The following is a 14,053-nucleotide window of genomic DNA, read 5'->3' as shown; positions in this document are numbered from 1 at the left end:
ATGTAAGTGAAACAGATTCTGTGTTTTCCCTGCAGATACCATGGAATCCACTGACCTTCAGTGTAGGGACTTCCTTTCCGTCCTCGTGCTAGGCCACAGAGGTGGCACTTCTCAGGCTGTCTTGGCAGAATGATGGAGGAGGACCACGGGTACTGAGGGCAGCTAGACTGCAGACAACACGGAGGAAACACAAGCGGACAGTATTTTCCTTGGAGAGCGTTAGGGCCAGTTGGCGTAGAAGTTCAGGCTTCCCTTATTCTGACACTTAGAGAGTTGGCTTGGTTTGTAGACCCGCTGGTTTTCCCTCAAAGCAAATATGAAAGAAAAGAAGGGAAGTGTGTCTCCCCTTAGAGTTCCGAGTGGGAGTGAGGGTACAACCCGAGAACCGACGCATTGGGCTGACTCAGACACTTTCCTGCGGGTTCATAGGATGTGACTTCATTTTACACGACATGCCTTCTTTTCAAATACCTACGGATTGCATTCCAGTTATTTTCTTAAAAATGTTTCACATGTTGGTTTCAATTTTCATTATAGGTTGCTGCAGCTGTGCCAGCGAACTATGGCCCTTCCGGTGGGACGAGGAATGTTCACCTTGTTTTCATACCATCCGGTTCCAACGGAGCCATTGCCTGTTCCCAAGCTCAACTTGACTGGTATGTGAAGTGCGAGGAAGAAACGTGGCTGAGGACATGTTCATTGGAGTTCTGAATTAGCCAATAAAAGCGGAGGCAGGCTCTTGCTACCCCAAGTCTTTCCCCCCTCTTCTTTAGAGCTACCCTAGTGTCTGTCACAGAGCAGATAGCAAACCAGACTAAACACTAACGGCATGGAGTAGGTCAGTGCTGATTCCTGCATTTAATGAGTCCGTGGGAGACACGAAAAGGCTCTAGGCGAAGTTTAGAAACATGTCGGTAATGGTGAGATTATTGAGCTTTAAAGAATCTTAAAGTGTAAAAGGTAAAAATATTTAGTGTGAAAATGTCTTTTTATTATGAATACATGATCCTTGTACAAAACAAGATATACTGACAGTCGTCCCACTTGCTACTGGACTTCACTAGTGTTAACCTTTTGGTGCATACATTTCTGAATTTTATTTCTGCATTTTCTGATTTTATATTTGCTTAGTTATCAGAAAATTGAAATTTGTTTTATAAATTATTTTAAAAATGTACTGTACAGTGGGCATCCTTGCATATCTAGCATACATATTGTACAGTTGTATGTGTTATGTAGTATTGTGTAATCATTTGTTACCGACACTTCATTTTTATTTGTTCGAGTGTTTCAGTGGAATATAGTTTATATGAACAACCTCATATTAGAAATTACGCTTTCTTGCTATTTTAGACATATCGATGGGGTGTGTTCATCTTACTTATGTAGGATAATTGCTTAGAAGTATGACTCCCAGGACAGCGAGTCAGGCTGCATCCGTTTTCACTTCCGCTGGCTATGACAGGGCTCCTTGCCAGTATCTGGATTACAGGGCGTTTTGCAGCACATGTTCGTCTGCTGCTGGTATGAGTGTTCTACAGGCGATAGTGGCGCATAGTGGAAATTACCATTGAACATCCTTTAGAGCACATGAGGTTTTAGAGACCCGTACAAAATGTATGCATAATGCATACAGTAATGGGTAGTATGTAAGATACATAAATATAATTCCACAGTATTTCAAGTTTGTGTCATTTTAAAAGTCCAGGGTCCCTCTCATATGTGCTGTCAGCAGCATGTGGGTCATGCGGCCCACTGAGTGAAGAACCCGCTCTCTTCTCCAGTGTCATCTCGTCAGGCCTCATCTCCACCGTGACCCGCACTGTCGTGATTGTTCTCTCAGAGAGATAAAGTAACTATGGCAAAATCTGAACAATTGTTGAATCTTGATGGAGGTCCAGGTATTAGGTGTTCATTTCATTAGTCTTTCAACTCTTGGCAGGTTTTCATAGAAAAAGTTTGAGTTGGAAAAGAACCTCATGCAAAATTGGCAAATGCTAAACCATGTTAAACCTGATGCTTGACTGCATGTTGAAAATAAGTATATGAATCATTGTCTTCTTTTTTCTGAATACATTAGGTCATTTGCATGATTTAAAATGACATTAATCCCAAGTTTATTCTTTTAATCATTCTGGTAGCCCCCTGCTCCCCATCCCCTAAAATTATCTTGATTTAATAATAATTTAGGAAAAAACACTTTCTTAATATACTTCCTTGACTCACACTGATATGGCCTGTTGTATTTTATATGTTGTTAGTCTTGTTGGAGTCAGTTTGCTTCACCCATTGCTTTCATTTTCTTTTGTATGCAAAAATGTGTTATGTATTTGATGAATTGTTGTGTTTAGAAAGTTTACTTATTTATTTTTTAATTACTAATCTCTGCCTTTTTTGAGAAAGTAAAAATGTAACTCATGAACTTGTCAGCCTGTGTGGTGCTACCATATACCAGCATTTGAGTTAGCTCTTAAGAAAAGCAAATGGTAAAGACACACGTATTTTACTTCATGTGTGCGCGCACGTGTCTATATGTACGTGTGTCTACACACTGCACATAAGACACTGTGCTTCCATCTAAAATTGATTTTACATGACTCTCATAGCTCCTTTAAAACCATATTTTCAAACCTCTAGTGAACTTTATGCATTATTTATACATTATTTAGAATATTTTAAATATTTATCCGTGCTTGAGCTACTACAGAATATTAAAAATTTAAAAAGAATTCAGTATTTACTTGTACGCAGTGTAGATCAAACCTCAAGACTCAAGAAAAGGAATTCAAAGAGAACATGGTATCATGATATTTAATTTACATCCTCTTAAATTGACCATCATGTTAAATTTAGTGAGTGCTCTTATGGTTCACTGTGTAACTCAGGTCTATAAAATGATGTTTTCTATAGAGCTGTCTCCGAGTGAGTTTGGTGTTTTTAACAACAGCATATTAATTAGATATCTATCTGCATAGAGAGAGATAGACATAGATAGGGATAGAGCGAATTTATAAAGGTCTTTGTCTCTTTTAAAATGTCATTTCCCCTTAATGTTCCAAGAAAAACATGAGACGGCATATTTAAAATTAACATCAATGTCACCATTGCCATATTGGGTTTTACTATTCGTGTAGTCTAACAGTGGCTAGTCTTTTTTTACTTTTTTAATAAGCTTCCTGCTGTTTGAAAGAAAGATTTCAAAGCAGTGGGTATAATCAGAGCTCTACAAAGTTAAATTGGCATCAGTTATCTTATAGCCCTGTGTATTTTAGCAAAAAAAGACAATGAGTTATTTTAAACAATTGAGGGTTTTTTTCCACCTGCATCACGTTTGACTCACATGTGTAAAATCTTAAGTGCTCATAGTAACCTAATATTCCCAGTGTTACGAATGTAGAAAAAGTTATCTCAGTTCTCAAGAATCTGAATGTAAGTGTTTTAGTTTTGTGAACTTCTGTTCTCTGAATTGTGAATTTGTTTGCCTGAATAGGGCGTGCCCCTCCCCGGAACACAACGGTGGACCTCAACACCGGGAACATCGATGTGCCTCCCAACATGACCAGCTGGGCCAGCTTCCACAACGGTGTGGCTGCCGGCCTCAAGATAGCGCCCGCCTCGCAGATCGACTCGGCCTGGATTGCATACAATAAGCCCAAGCACGCCGAGTTGGCCAATGAGTATGCGGGCTTCCTCATGGCCCTGGGCCTGAACGGGCACCTCACCAAGCTGGCCACTCTCAACATCCATGACTACTTGACCAAGGTGAGGACTCATCTCCCACCTCCTGGCCCTATGCCTCACCTGGGCTGTTGGGACAGCTCCTAATTGTTCCATCCATTTTCCTCATAATGGGCAGAGTGATCTTTCTAAAGTATCATCAGAATAGGTCACTTCCTGATCAAACTGTAGTGGCCTTCCATCACTCCGAATAGGTCACTTCCTGTAGTGGCCTTCTGTGGCTCCGAATAGGTCACTTCCTGTAGTGGCCTTCCATCACTCCAAATAGGTCACTTCCTGTAGTGGCCTTCTATGGCTCCTAATGTGCGTCTCAGAGCCAGTGTGTCCCTGCCCCGGCCTTACTGTGTGCTGCTCTTCCCCTTGCTACGCACATGCCCACCATGCTGCCTGGCCGCTTTAGCTCCTTGGCATACCAAACTCTTTGTCTTGGCATAAGCTCTTTCGCTTTTATGCCATAAAAACCTACCCACTAGTATACAATTCAGTGGATTTTAGTATATTTATGGAAATTGAGAACATGTCCATCACCTTTTGAAGGAACCTCATATCTAGGAGCAGTCGCTCTCTGGTCCACTCTCCCTTCAGCCCCTGGCAACCATGGTTCTACTTCCTGTCTCTCTGGATTTGCTGACTCTGGACCTTTCATAGAAATGGGGTCATACAATCTGCGGCCTTTTGTGACCAGTTTCTTTCCCTTAGCATAATATTTTCAAGGTTTGATCATGTTATATCTTGCATCAGCACTTCATTTCTTTATATTGCTGAATAGATACTCCATTGTATGGATATACTGTATTTTATTTATCCATTCATCAGTTGATGGATATTTGGATATTTCTACTTTTTGGCTATTATAAATAATGCTGTTATAAACATGTATATGTCTTTGTGGACATATGTTTTCATTTCTCTTGGGTATATTGCTAGGAGTGGAACTGCTGGGTTGTGTGGTAACTCTTTGTTTAAATTCTTGGGGAACCACCAAACTGTTTTCCAGAGTGGCTGCCCCATTTTACAATGGCACCAGCAGTACCTAAGGCTTCCAATTTCTCCATATTCTTGCCAACACTTGTTATTGTCTGTCTTCATTATAGTCAATCTCGTAGGTGTCAAGAAATAGCTCATTGTGGTTTTGGTTTGCATTTCCTTGATGGCTAATGATGTTGAGCATCTTCTCGTGCTCGGAGGCCATTTGTAAGTTTACTTTGGAGGGATTATTTAAACCGTTTGCTTATATTTTACTTGGGTTGTCTTATTGAGTGTATCCTTTATGTATTCTAGATACAGGTCCATTAACAGAGAAGGGATTTACAGAATTTTTCTCCCATTCTTTGGGTTGTCTTTTCACTTTCTGATGGCATCTTTGAAACATAAAAGTTGTTAATTTTGATGGAGTCTAATTCATCTGTTTTTCTTGGTTGCTGTGCTTTTGGTGTCATATCAAAGTCACTAACTAAGACAAAGTCACGAAGATTTCCACCTGTGTTTTCTCCTAAGCATTTTATAATTTTAGCACCTACATGTAGTTCTGTGATCCAGTTAAAGATAATTTTGTATGGAATATAAGGAGGGGGCCCGCCCGCCTCACTGCAGCCATCACAGCACTATTTTGAGAAGATGTTTCTTTTCCTATTGGGTGCTCTTGGCATCAGTGCGAGGGCTCGTTTCTGGATCACCTCGGAGCCAGTTTCTGGATCACCTCTGGATTACCTGTTCGTCTCTCACCTGACATCATTCTCTCACTTTCTAAAGTTGAGTGCCTCCTTTTCTGCCACTTTCCTGGCTACTTTGTACTCATCCTTCAGGTCCTATTATAAATTTTACTTTTTCAGAGATTCCTAATAATTCTCCCGCCCCTCCTAATCTAGATTAGGTCCACTGAATACTTTTTACTAACTTCGTGAGGGCAAGGACCATGGCTGTTTAGTTTGCTGTTGTATTCTCGGTGCCTGTCACATCAAATGCTTCGTGAAGGTACTGTCAGGCAGTATTTTATTTAAACCACTTATCTGCTTTGGAAGTGACTCGGTTTTCATCTCCTTTCTGTCACAGGGTCATGAAATGACAAGCATCGGACTGCTGCTCGGCGTGTCTGCCGCGAAGCTGGGCACCATGGACATGTCGGTCACTCGGCTGCTCAGCATCCACGTCCCTGCGCTCTTACCCCCAACGTCCACGGAGCTGGATGTCCCGCACAACGTTCAGGTGGCTGCGGTGGTGGGCATCGGCCTTGTGTACCAAGGGACAGCCCACAGGCACACGGCGGAGGTGCTGCTGGCTGAGATAGGTATGGCGTCAGCAGTGCTGTGTCTTCATGGGCTTGCGTTTCCCTCCCCACAGCAACCAGAGCAGGAATGAGGGGAAATTTGTTACAATCAAGGAGAAACCAGTAGCTCTGGTGAGGCTAGAGTGATCCAGTACGAATAGCGATTCCCCAAGCTGGTGTTCCCACGCAGGTTACCGGTCTGCACTTTCCCTGGCCTCGCTGAGGCAGCCTCTCCATCACAGGCGGGCAGTGTCCGCTGTGTCGCCATCAGGCGAGGTCTCCCGTGCTCTGCACTCCAAACAGAGTCCTCAACACGGTGTTTATCCTGTGGGACCACAGCACTTCCGGGAGGATGGAAGGGGGCCTCCTGCTTGCCTCCATACATGCTGGTGGGCATGTTGGTGAGGAAATGCATCTTCTGTGTTTTCAGTTGAGTCTGAGCTTTTGGGAAGTCTGTCTTACGTGTCGTCACCTTTTGCTGACCAGTGGCGATGCTGTGGGCGTTAGTTTGTTGAGGAGTTGAGAGGCTCACTCACCGGCCTCGTCCTGTTCTAATCAGGATCTTCCCTCCCGATGTTCAGGATATGTTGATGAAGGTGCCTTACTCTCGGGAGTGACTGCAGCAGGCAGCGATGGCACCAGACGGCTGCACGGCTCACGCTTGGCTGGGGCCAGTGCTTCTGGCTGCAGGGCTGTGGGCTGCTGCCCTGGCTCTGTTCCAGGGGCCCCATTCTGGGGCCCAGGCAGGAGGGTGTGCTGCTTCTAGGCTGACGACAGAGGGAAGCGCAGTCAGACCTTTGCGGACTTTGCTCGCTGAGATCCCAGGCCAAAGCTAGTCACTTGCTCAGGTCCCCTGCGAGGCTCTGTCAGGACTGGGTGTGACAGCACTGGCATCGCGGGGCCCTGAAGAATCGGGACCAACAGTGTAGCCTACCACAGTGATGAAATGAAGTATCCTCAAAACTGAGACGTTCCGGTGCCCACAGTGTGCAGTAACATAAATTGTTGGTCTGCGACACTTACTCAGAAGCTCCTCCCGCCTGGCTTTGGCAGCTTGTTCCCCTACAGGGTGACATCACATCTTTGGTCCATAGTGGCCTCTGGTGACGTCATCGTACATCCCTCAGCCCAGCACACTTTTGTGTTGTATGTCGAGGGTTTCCACTGGATTCATACGAGAATGCTTATGCTCTTGTGTGTAATTGCAGACGGAATAGCTGTACTGCCCTTTTCATATGTCACTGCCATAAATGTTTTGAAAATGAATTTTATATTGTTTAATATCACTGAATTGGTGTTCTGTAAATTACCTAGTTGTTTTCTTGTTTTTAGGACTCTTAAGTTGTTTCTAATTCTTCACCATTATGCGTAAACATTACACTGATCACTTTTGTACAGTCTTTCTTTTTTAAAAAAAAAAAAAAATTGCATTTTTTTTCCTGGAGATAAAATCCCAGGAGTGTGAACTTTTTTTTGGAGGGAGAGGTCTTTTACATATGATACGTTTTAGAGGGAAAAGTCTTCATATGTGATAACGTTTTGCTGCCTTAAAAGGTAGAATTAGAGTTATGGGGTGCTTTTTAAGTTTTTATTTTGCACTGGCCAAACTTAGGATCACTGCACAGAAATTCTGCTATCGTAGGGCAGTTCAGTAGCATATAAAGTCAAAATAAGAGTCTGGAAACACAATATTTAATGTGCTTAGACACTTAACCTGTCCATTATCAGTATTTCAACACCACATCGAATGAATGGTTTTGAAAATAATAAAGCAGAAACAAAATGCTAGAGATTAAAAATTAAAACTGTTTTGAGCATCCCTCTCTTTAAAAATATTTTTCCTCCGTCTTGGTAAAAATTTTTTTTTTAAGTAAAACCCGGGTTTTCACAGTGTTTTAAAGTCATTGCTTTCAAGTTGGCATATTAAAAGAACCATTTGATGGCTTTTTTTGTAGTGTACTGACAGCCGTGGACACCATTTGTGATGTCATGTCTTTCTGAGTGGGCTTGTATGGAACCCATAGTTCTTAGGCACCTCACTAGAAAGTTCCCTGTAAGGCCTTTGTGAGTGAGGAGCTTCGGAGGCCCACTTGAACTGTGCTGTTTCCTGTTTCACAGGGCGGCCCCCGGGCCCGGAGATGGAGTACTGCACCGACAGGGAGTCCTACTCTTTGGCGGCTGGCTTGGCCCTGGGCATGGTCTGCTTGGGGGTAAGCAGTCTGCCGTTGCCGGCTGTGTGACCACACCTGCGTGTGGGCGTGAGTCTCGGGAGCCTGGAGGCTGAGTGCCGCTCTGCCTTACCCCGACTGCACTTAACCTGATCTGCTCTTTCTTCTTCCTGGGTGTTTTGCAAAGTGCTAGATCCGGAAATGGAGAGAGAGTGTAGTAAAGAGTGGGGCTTCAAGATTTCTCTCCCCGGGCTTAGATATACGTATTCATGAATGAACTAAGGTAACGAAATTTCTCGAAAAGGTTTTAAGACGTAAGATGAAGAAGTGACAGCTCACTGAGACAGGACGCAGAAAATAGTGAAAACGTGTGGATGGCGAGGACCTGTAAGAGTCGGTTGTAGATGCTAGAGAGAAACCAGGGCCCACCTTTGGCACCCCGGCGTTCACCAGGCCTCACACAGAATGTGCCACAATGCCTAGCATCTGCTCTGTGACGGAAGGCAGTGTTGACCCATCTCCAACCCCATCGTGAGACGTGGTCCAGAATAATCAAACCCCTTTCATTCAGTGAGTACATCAGGAATGTGGGGTCCTTGGAGAGCCATCCACACGTTGTCACACTTTAGCTAGATATACAAAGCAAGGTGACTGTCCGGAGTTTGACTCTTCACATTATACATGAACTAAAGAGGAGATGGTCCAATGGAAAAGCTTCCTCCTGGTCCTGACCAGGGAGTCAGGTCATTTAAACACAGTATCATCCAGTGGTTAAGCAACCCCATGCATTGTGGTGCCAAGCTGCCTGTGTCATATCCAGCCCTGCCACTTGGTCACTGTGTCACCCCGGCTTCTCTCTTTGTGCCTCACTCTCCTCACCTATTAAAATAGTAGCTATTTGACAGAATCGTCATGTTAACTAAGTTAATCTATGTTAAACACACAGAATAATATTTGAAACAGTAAGGATGCAGGAAGTTGTTTTTACTGTTATAATAATTGGTGTCCGAAGGTTCCCCGGCACAATAATGAAACGACTCAGATGTTCCTAGTTCACATTCATTTTCCAAACCTAATATTTTCTTTGGCTGTTAGTGCAACTTCCTGTGCTTTGAAGCCTTTATGTATTTTGTGAAATCAAAGTATGAACTTGACCATATCAATAGTGTAATTTTAATGTGAATTATTAATAGCTTGAGTGTAGTTAATTTAATTGGAAAAATGCCCCAGTGTACCGTGCTGTGGTTTGTATGTGCTGTGGACCTTCCTGCATACCTTCCCTGTCTGTGCCTGCTGTCTCGTGTCCCAGCACGGCAGCAATCTCATAGGCATGTGTGACCTGAATGTGCCCGAGCAGCTCTATCAGTACATGGTCGGGGGCCACCGGCGCTTCCCAGCAGGAACGCACAGGGAGAAGCACAAGTCTCCAAGTTACCAGATCAAAGTAAGTCCAAGTCGGAGCGCTGACGCGTAGTGCTGTCATACCCACCTCTGTCAATATGTTGGTTGGAAGCAGAATAATTTTATAATAAGTCACACACAAGTCTTTTACCCGAGTAAACTTCTCTTGACAGGAAGGAGATACCATAAACGTGGATGTGACGTGTCCAGGTGCCACTTTGGCTCTGGCTATGATCTACTTAAAAACCAACAACAGGTATTGCGTCCCTACCCGTCCTCCCCCTCGCTCCCCGTGACAGCGTGACTTCCTTTCTGACCTCAGTAGTAAAACGAAAGTATCTTAATGTGTTTATTTCCCCTCTGCTAGATAACCCTGATTTTAATTCTGAAATACCTCAGATTATATACATTTTTATCTAAAAACCATGTATTTTGCTATTTTAATATTTGACAATATAATCACCAGTTGTATTCATTGCTGTTTTATAGTTGATGTCACTGACAATCCCAAAATGCCCAATTCCTTTTTATTAAACGTGCATATCGTTGTGAGGACTGGGGAAGCCAGAAATACTTAGCGTTATTCTTCTCCTGGTTCCTGTTTACAAAAGTGGTTTCTGCTTTCCTTCTGACCCCACCGTTTACCTTCCCAACACCAACGATTAGTGCTGACCCTTGAAAGCAGACCTTTGGCTTTTATTTTACATTTTGCACAGAAGAGTAAGTTGGGGAGGAGACATTAACCTTGTTTTAGGTCTTTTAATTTAAAAAATATTCTAAGATTCCAGAAATGTTTCAATGTTGTAATTCCTCGTGTTAGAAAAAGGGAATATATGCAAAATTAACAAAGTGGGTAAAAACAGATACTTATTCATCTGTTTGGATGAGTGTGTATGTTAGTGCTTTCTTGGCGAACAAAACGAAACTAAACATATCCGTCCTCATGCAGCTTACGTCATAGTAAGACACAACACACACACGGTAAATGGTATGTTAGAGGGTGGAAAGTACTAAACAAGACAATGGGGCAGCGGCTGGAGCGCGGACGAGGCAATCTGTGTGGGCTTTCAATTCTTTGCCTCTTCTGAGCGATGATGGCCTTCATCAACAGGTCCATTGCCGATTGGCTGCGAGCTCCCGACACCATGTACTTGCTGGACTTTGTGAAACCAGAGTTCCTCCTGCTTAGGGTACGTACTTTGTGCTTTCCACTTCTGTTCATATGAGTCTGTCTGGTTCTCAGATTGGCTTGCAAATCCCAGTGTTTCTGCAAGGGAACCTTTTACTCTAAATGCATCATGTACCTGTAATTGGTGGTGTTCTTTTGAGATTTCCCACGTTTAGCTGTAGGAATGCAGGAAAAGCAGCCATGTTGACCTGTAATACCTGAAGTTGACGTTTCAGCTTCTCACATTATCATTCAAGATTTCCTCTCAAGCAGCATGTGACCGGGGCTTCACTGCTGTTTTCCTTATTAGTAAGGAGGCAGTCTTAGTCTTAAGGATCGTTAATGGCAGCAGCTGCTTGCCTAGGTTATTCCCTCTGTACTGTTTAAACTTCTATGTTTTTGGCATAGGAAAGCCTTGAAATTATGTAGCCAGAGCTGTGTCTCTTTTCGAGTTTTCTTTTATGGAACTAGTTTTGAAACGTACTCTCCAGCTTCTCCAAACTTTGATGATAACTCAATTTTAGTTTTCTGTGTTAAAATCTAAATGTTTGTTTTATTTTAATGAGTTGCTTAGGTTGATCCTATATGCTTACTTTATTTTTCAAAATTGCCATCAGTTGGAAACTGATTCTTAAATTATTTTGTTTAACAGTATCCTTTTTACAAAATCTGTGAACTTTGCCTGCTCTAATTAATTTTATCTGTATTATGTTTTTCAGACACTTGCTCGATGCCTAATCTTGTGGGATGATATTTTACCAAATTCCAAGTGGGTTGACAGCAATGTCCCTCAGGTGAGTACACACGATAGATATTGGTTATCTTTAATGGCATAAAATTATGTTTTTGTGTGTGGAATTTTCCAAAACCCTATTAGATGCTTCTTTTTAGGAAGGCAGTTTTGATGATTACTATCTACTGAAAGCATAGGAACGTTCATTTTAAGCTTGTGTGCTGACCACAGACCAGCCTTCCTTTTCGGTCGCAGATGCCAAGAAATTGTAGTTTTTAAAAATTAAATATACCAGGATACCCTCAAAAAGTATTTTTGACGTTTTTATCCTAGCTCGGTACACATTTATGTAAGATGCTCCTTTACTCTGTGACAAGTTACACCTCCTGCGTAATCACTCGCCTTAACTACTTTATGACATATTTATCCAATAAGCCAAATAGTTAAAAATAAGCAGACCCCTTCGCAAAAACTCCAAACCAGATATTAGAAATGAACACAGCCCTTTGATCAGCTGTCCATAGGTGGTGGTCTCAGTTCCTTTTTGCTTATAAAATAAATCTATTGACCCCTGAGAGTGCTAGTGTTTCCCAGGCCCAGTGCGTGGCCCTGCTGGGGTTCAAACTTTGGCCTTCAAGTTTCTTTTGAAGACAAAAAAAATAGAGCTTATAAATACCTGCTGTCAAAATAGAAGCAGGTCACGATGATGTTATAGCTAAGCACCTTTCATGGATGTTATAAGCACGTGACTGACCCGTGTGTGTGTGTGTGTGTGTGTGTGTGTATAAATTACTCACTTTGGCGTTATACCAGTTTTTTAGAATGCCACTCAATTTCTGAGTAAATAGAGTCCAAAATTAAAAATAAATACTGGAGAGGAAGAAAGATGGAAGTAGCATCAGCCAACAGAATTATTTACCTCGTTGAGATTATGTAAGAGAAACAGTATTTCGAGTGTTTGATGTGGTCATATTTAGTACATAAGATTCTGTCAAAAGTGGCTTCTGAGTATTCTATTGGTTTATCATAGAAAGCATCTTGAAACGTTATTCTCCGGAGCAGTTTTTTAAAAAGAACAATAAGAATAAATCTTCAGAGTTCTGTGTACTTGCGTTCATATGTTTAGAAAATATATAGCTTTTTCTTTTTTATTTGTAGTTTTTCAGTGAAGCAGATTAAATCTGTTCGTGGTTGGTAAAGCTAGACACTTTTTTTATTTAAGATAAATTCTTGTTCACTGCCTGTAGTGAAAGAAAAGGGATGTGTTTCTGCATAGTAGTTGCAGATTAACACATGGACATTTCAGTTTAATTGGGGGAATTCATCTATTGACTAACCTCACCTCTGGTAGGCTCAGTGCTAGAAACGTGCCACAGCTAAGAAGGGTGCGTCGGAGTGGGGTTCCCTCCATCCCCAGCTCGTCCCCACAGCCCGCCCCCCTCACTTCTGCAGCTGCCATCTTGTATTTCGGCTCCCTGGTAGGAAATACCATCACTCTGCCATTGAGTCAGAATGTACTTAAGTCCTCCAGCTTACATTTGTTCAGTCCTGTTCAGTTACTGTGCTTACTTGGCTTGTCTTAGGTTGGAAGTTGGGTGGCGTGAATGTGGTTAAAACATAGGCATTTGAATGAAATGGTTTGGTAAAGCTTTTTTTTTTATATAAACACAGCCATGATAAGCAGGGTGTTATATTTCAGATCATCAAATGTTTGTAACTTGAATATTAATGTTCAAGTATTCTTGATTTCTGTCTTGGCAGATTATACGAGAAAATAGTATCTCTCTCAGTGAGATTGAATTGCCTTGCTCCGAGGACTTGAACCTGGAGACTCTGTCGTAAGTTGTGAAGTGTGGTGTGTGCATGCGCACCTAGCCTCTGTCAGGTGACTAATGGGAATGCACTGGAGAGGAGCAGTCCTGCCCTTGACTCGGGAAAGCCTGGGTCCCTGTTTCTAACCATTGCCGATCGCATGTTCACAAAGCTGACTCCTGTTTGCTTGCTTTTGTTCAGGTCTGGAGTGTAGCTCTCTTGCCCTCAGAAACCAATGTCGGAGATTTAACTTGTATCTTTTTCTCTTTTATCCTTTCCATTGAACAAATGGCAGTGAGCTTTAAAAGTAACCTTCTTTTGCTGCCTATGCAACATGCAGGCAGGAGGCGTCCTTTCTGAGCAGGAGCCAGTGGAGCAACTGCCGAGGGAGGCGCAGCCCTGCCCTCCCAGAACAGTAGAGAGGACAGGAATAGGCACTGTTTTACTCCAAGCTATGCAGTCGTGAATTTTAAGTCAGAATAACGGCATCATGGCATTTCTTGTAATCTGTCTCCAGGCAAGCACATGTCTACATAATTGCAGGAGCCTGTCTGTCTCTGGGTTTTCGATTTGCTGGCTCAGAAAACTTATCAGCATTTAACTGTTTGGTAAGAAGTGATCTTAGTTGACTCTGTTGCATTTTCTTTTTTCACGAAATCTTAATGTGCTTCTCTTAACTTTAGATGCTTTCTTTTGTTTTTCCAGCATAAATTTGCAAAAGATTTCATGACTTATTTGTCTGCACCTAATGCTTCTGTGGTAAGTCT

General features: G+C 42.5%; 1 protein-coding gene across 3 annotated transcripts in view; it reads left to right on the top strand.

Annotated features, from left to right (window-relative positions):
* The window catches only part of ANAPC1 (anaphase promoting complex subunit 1), a 75,461-nt gene that overhangs the window by 43,461 nt on the left and 17,947 nt on the right, over positions 1 to 14,053 (top strand). For all 3 annotated transcript variants that reach the window (XM_081067923.1, XM_081067922.1, XM_081067921.1), the window contains 11 exons: positions 538 to 656; positions 3,491 to 3,762; positions 5,791 to 6,025; positions 8,123 to 8,214; positions 9,482 to 9,616; positions 9,747 to 9,829; positions 10,685 to 10,763; positions 11,461 to 11,535; positions 13,236 to 13,312; positions 13,804 to 13,894; positions 13,992 to 14,045. In XM_081067923.1, the coding sequence (XP_080924049.1) occupies positions 538 to 656; positions 3,491 to 3,762; positions 5,791 to 6,025; positions 8,123 to 8,214; positions 9,482 to 9,616; positions 9,747 to 9,829; positions 10,685 to 10,763; positions 11,461 to 11,535; positions 13,236 to 13,312; positions 13,804 to 13,894; positions 13,992 to 14,045 (1,312 nt within the window). The remainder of the gene's footprint in view (positions 1 to 537; positions 657 to 3,490; positions 3,763 to 5,790; positions 6,026 to 8,122; positions 8,215 to 9,481; positions 9,617 to 9,746; positions 9,830 to 10,684; positions 10,764 to 11,460; positions 11,536 to 13,235; positions 13,313 to 13,803; positions 13,895 to 13,991; positions 14,046 to 14,053) is intronic.

The sequence above is a fragment of the Rhinolophus hipposideros genome, assembly GCF_964194185.1.
Source record: "Rhinolophus hipposideros genome assembly, chromosome: 12".
NCBI classification, from domain to species: Eukaryota; Metazoa; Chordata; class Mammalia; order Chiroptera; family Rhinolophidae; genus Rhinolophus; species Rhinolophus hipposideros.
Note: the sequence above shows the minus strand (reverse complement) of the source record. Positions and strands in the feature narration are given on the sequence as shown.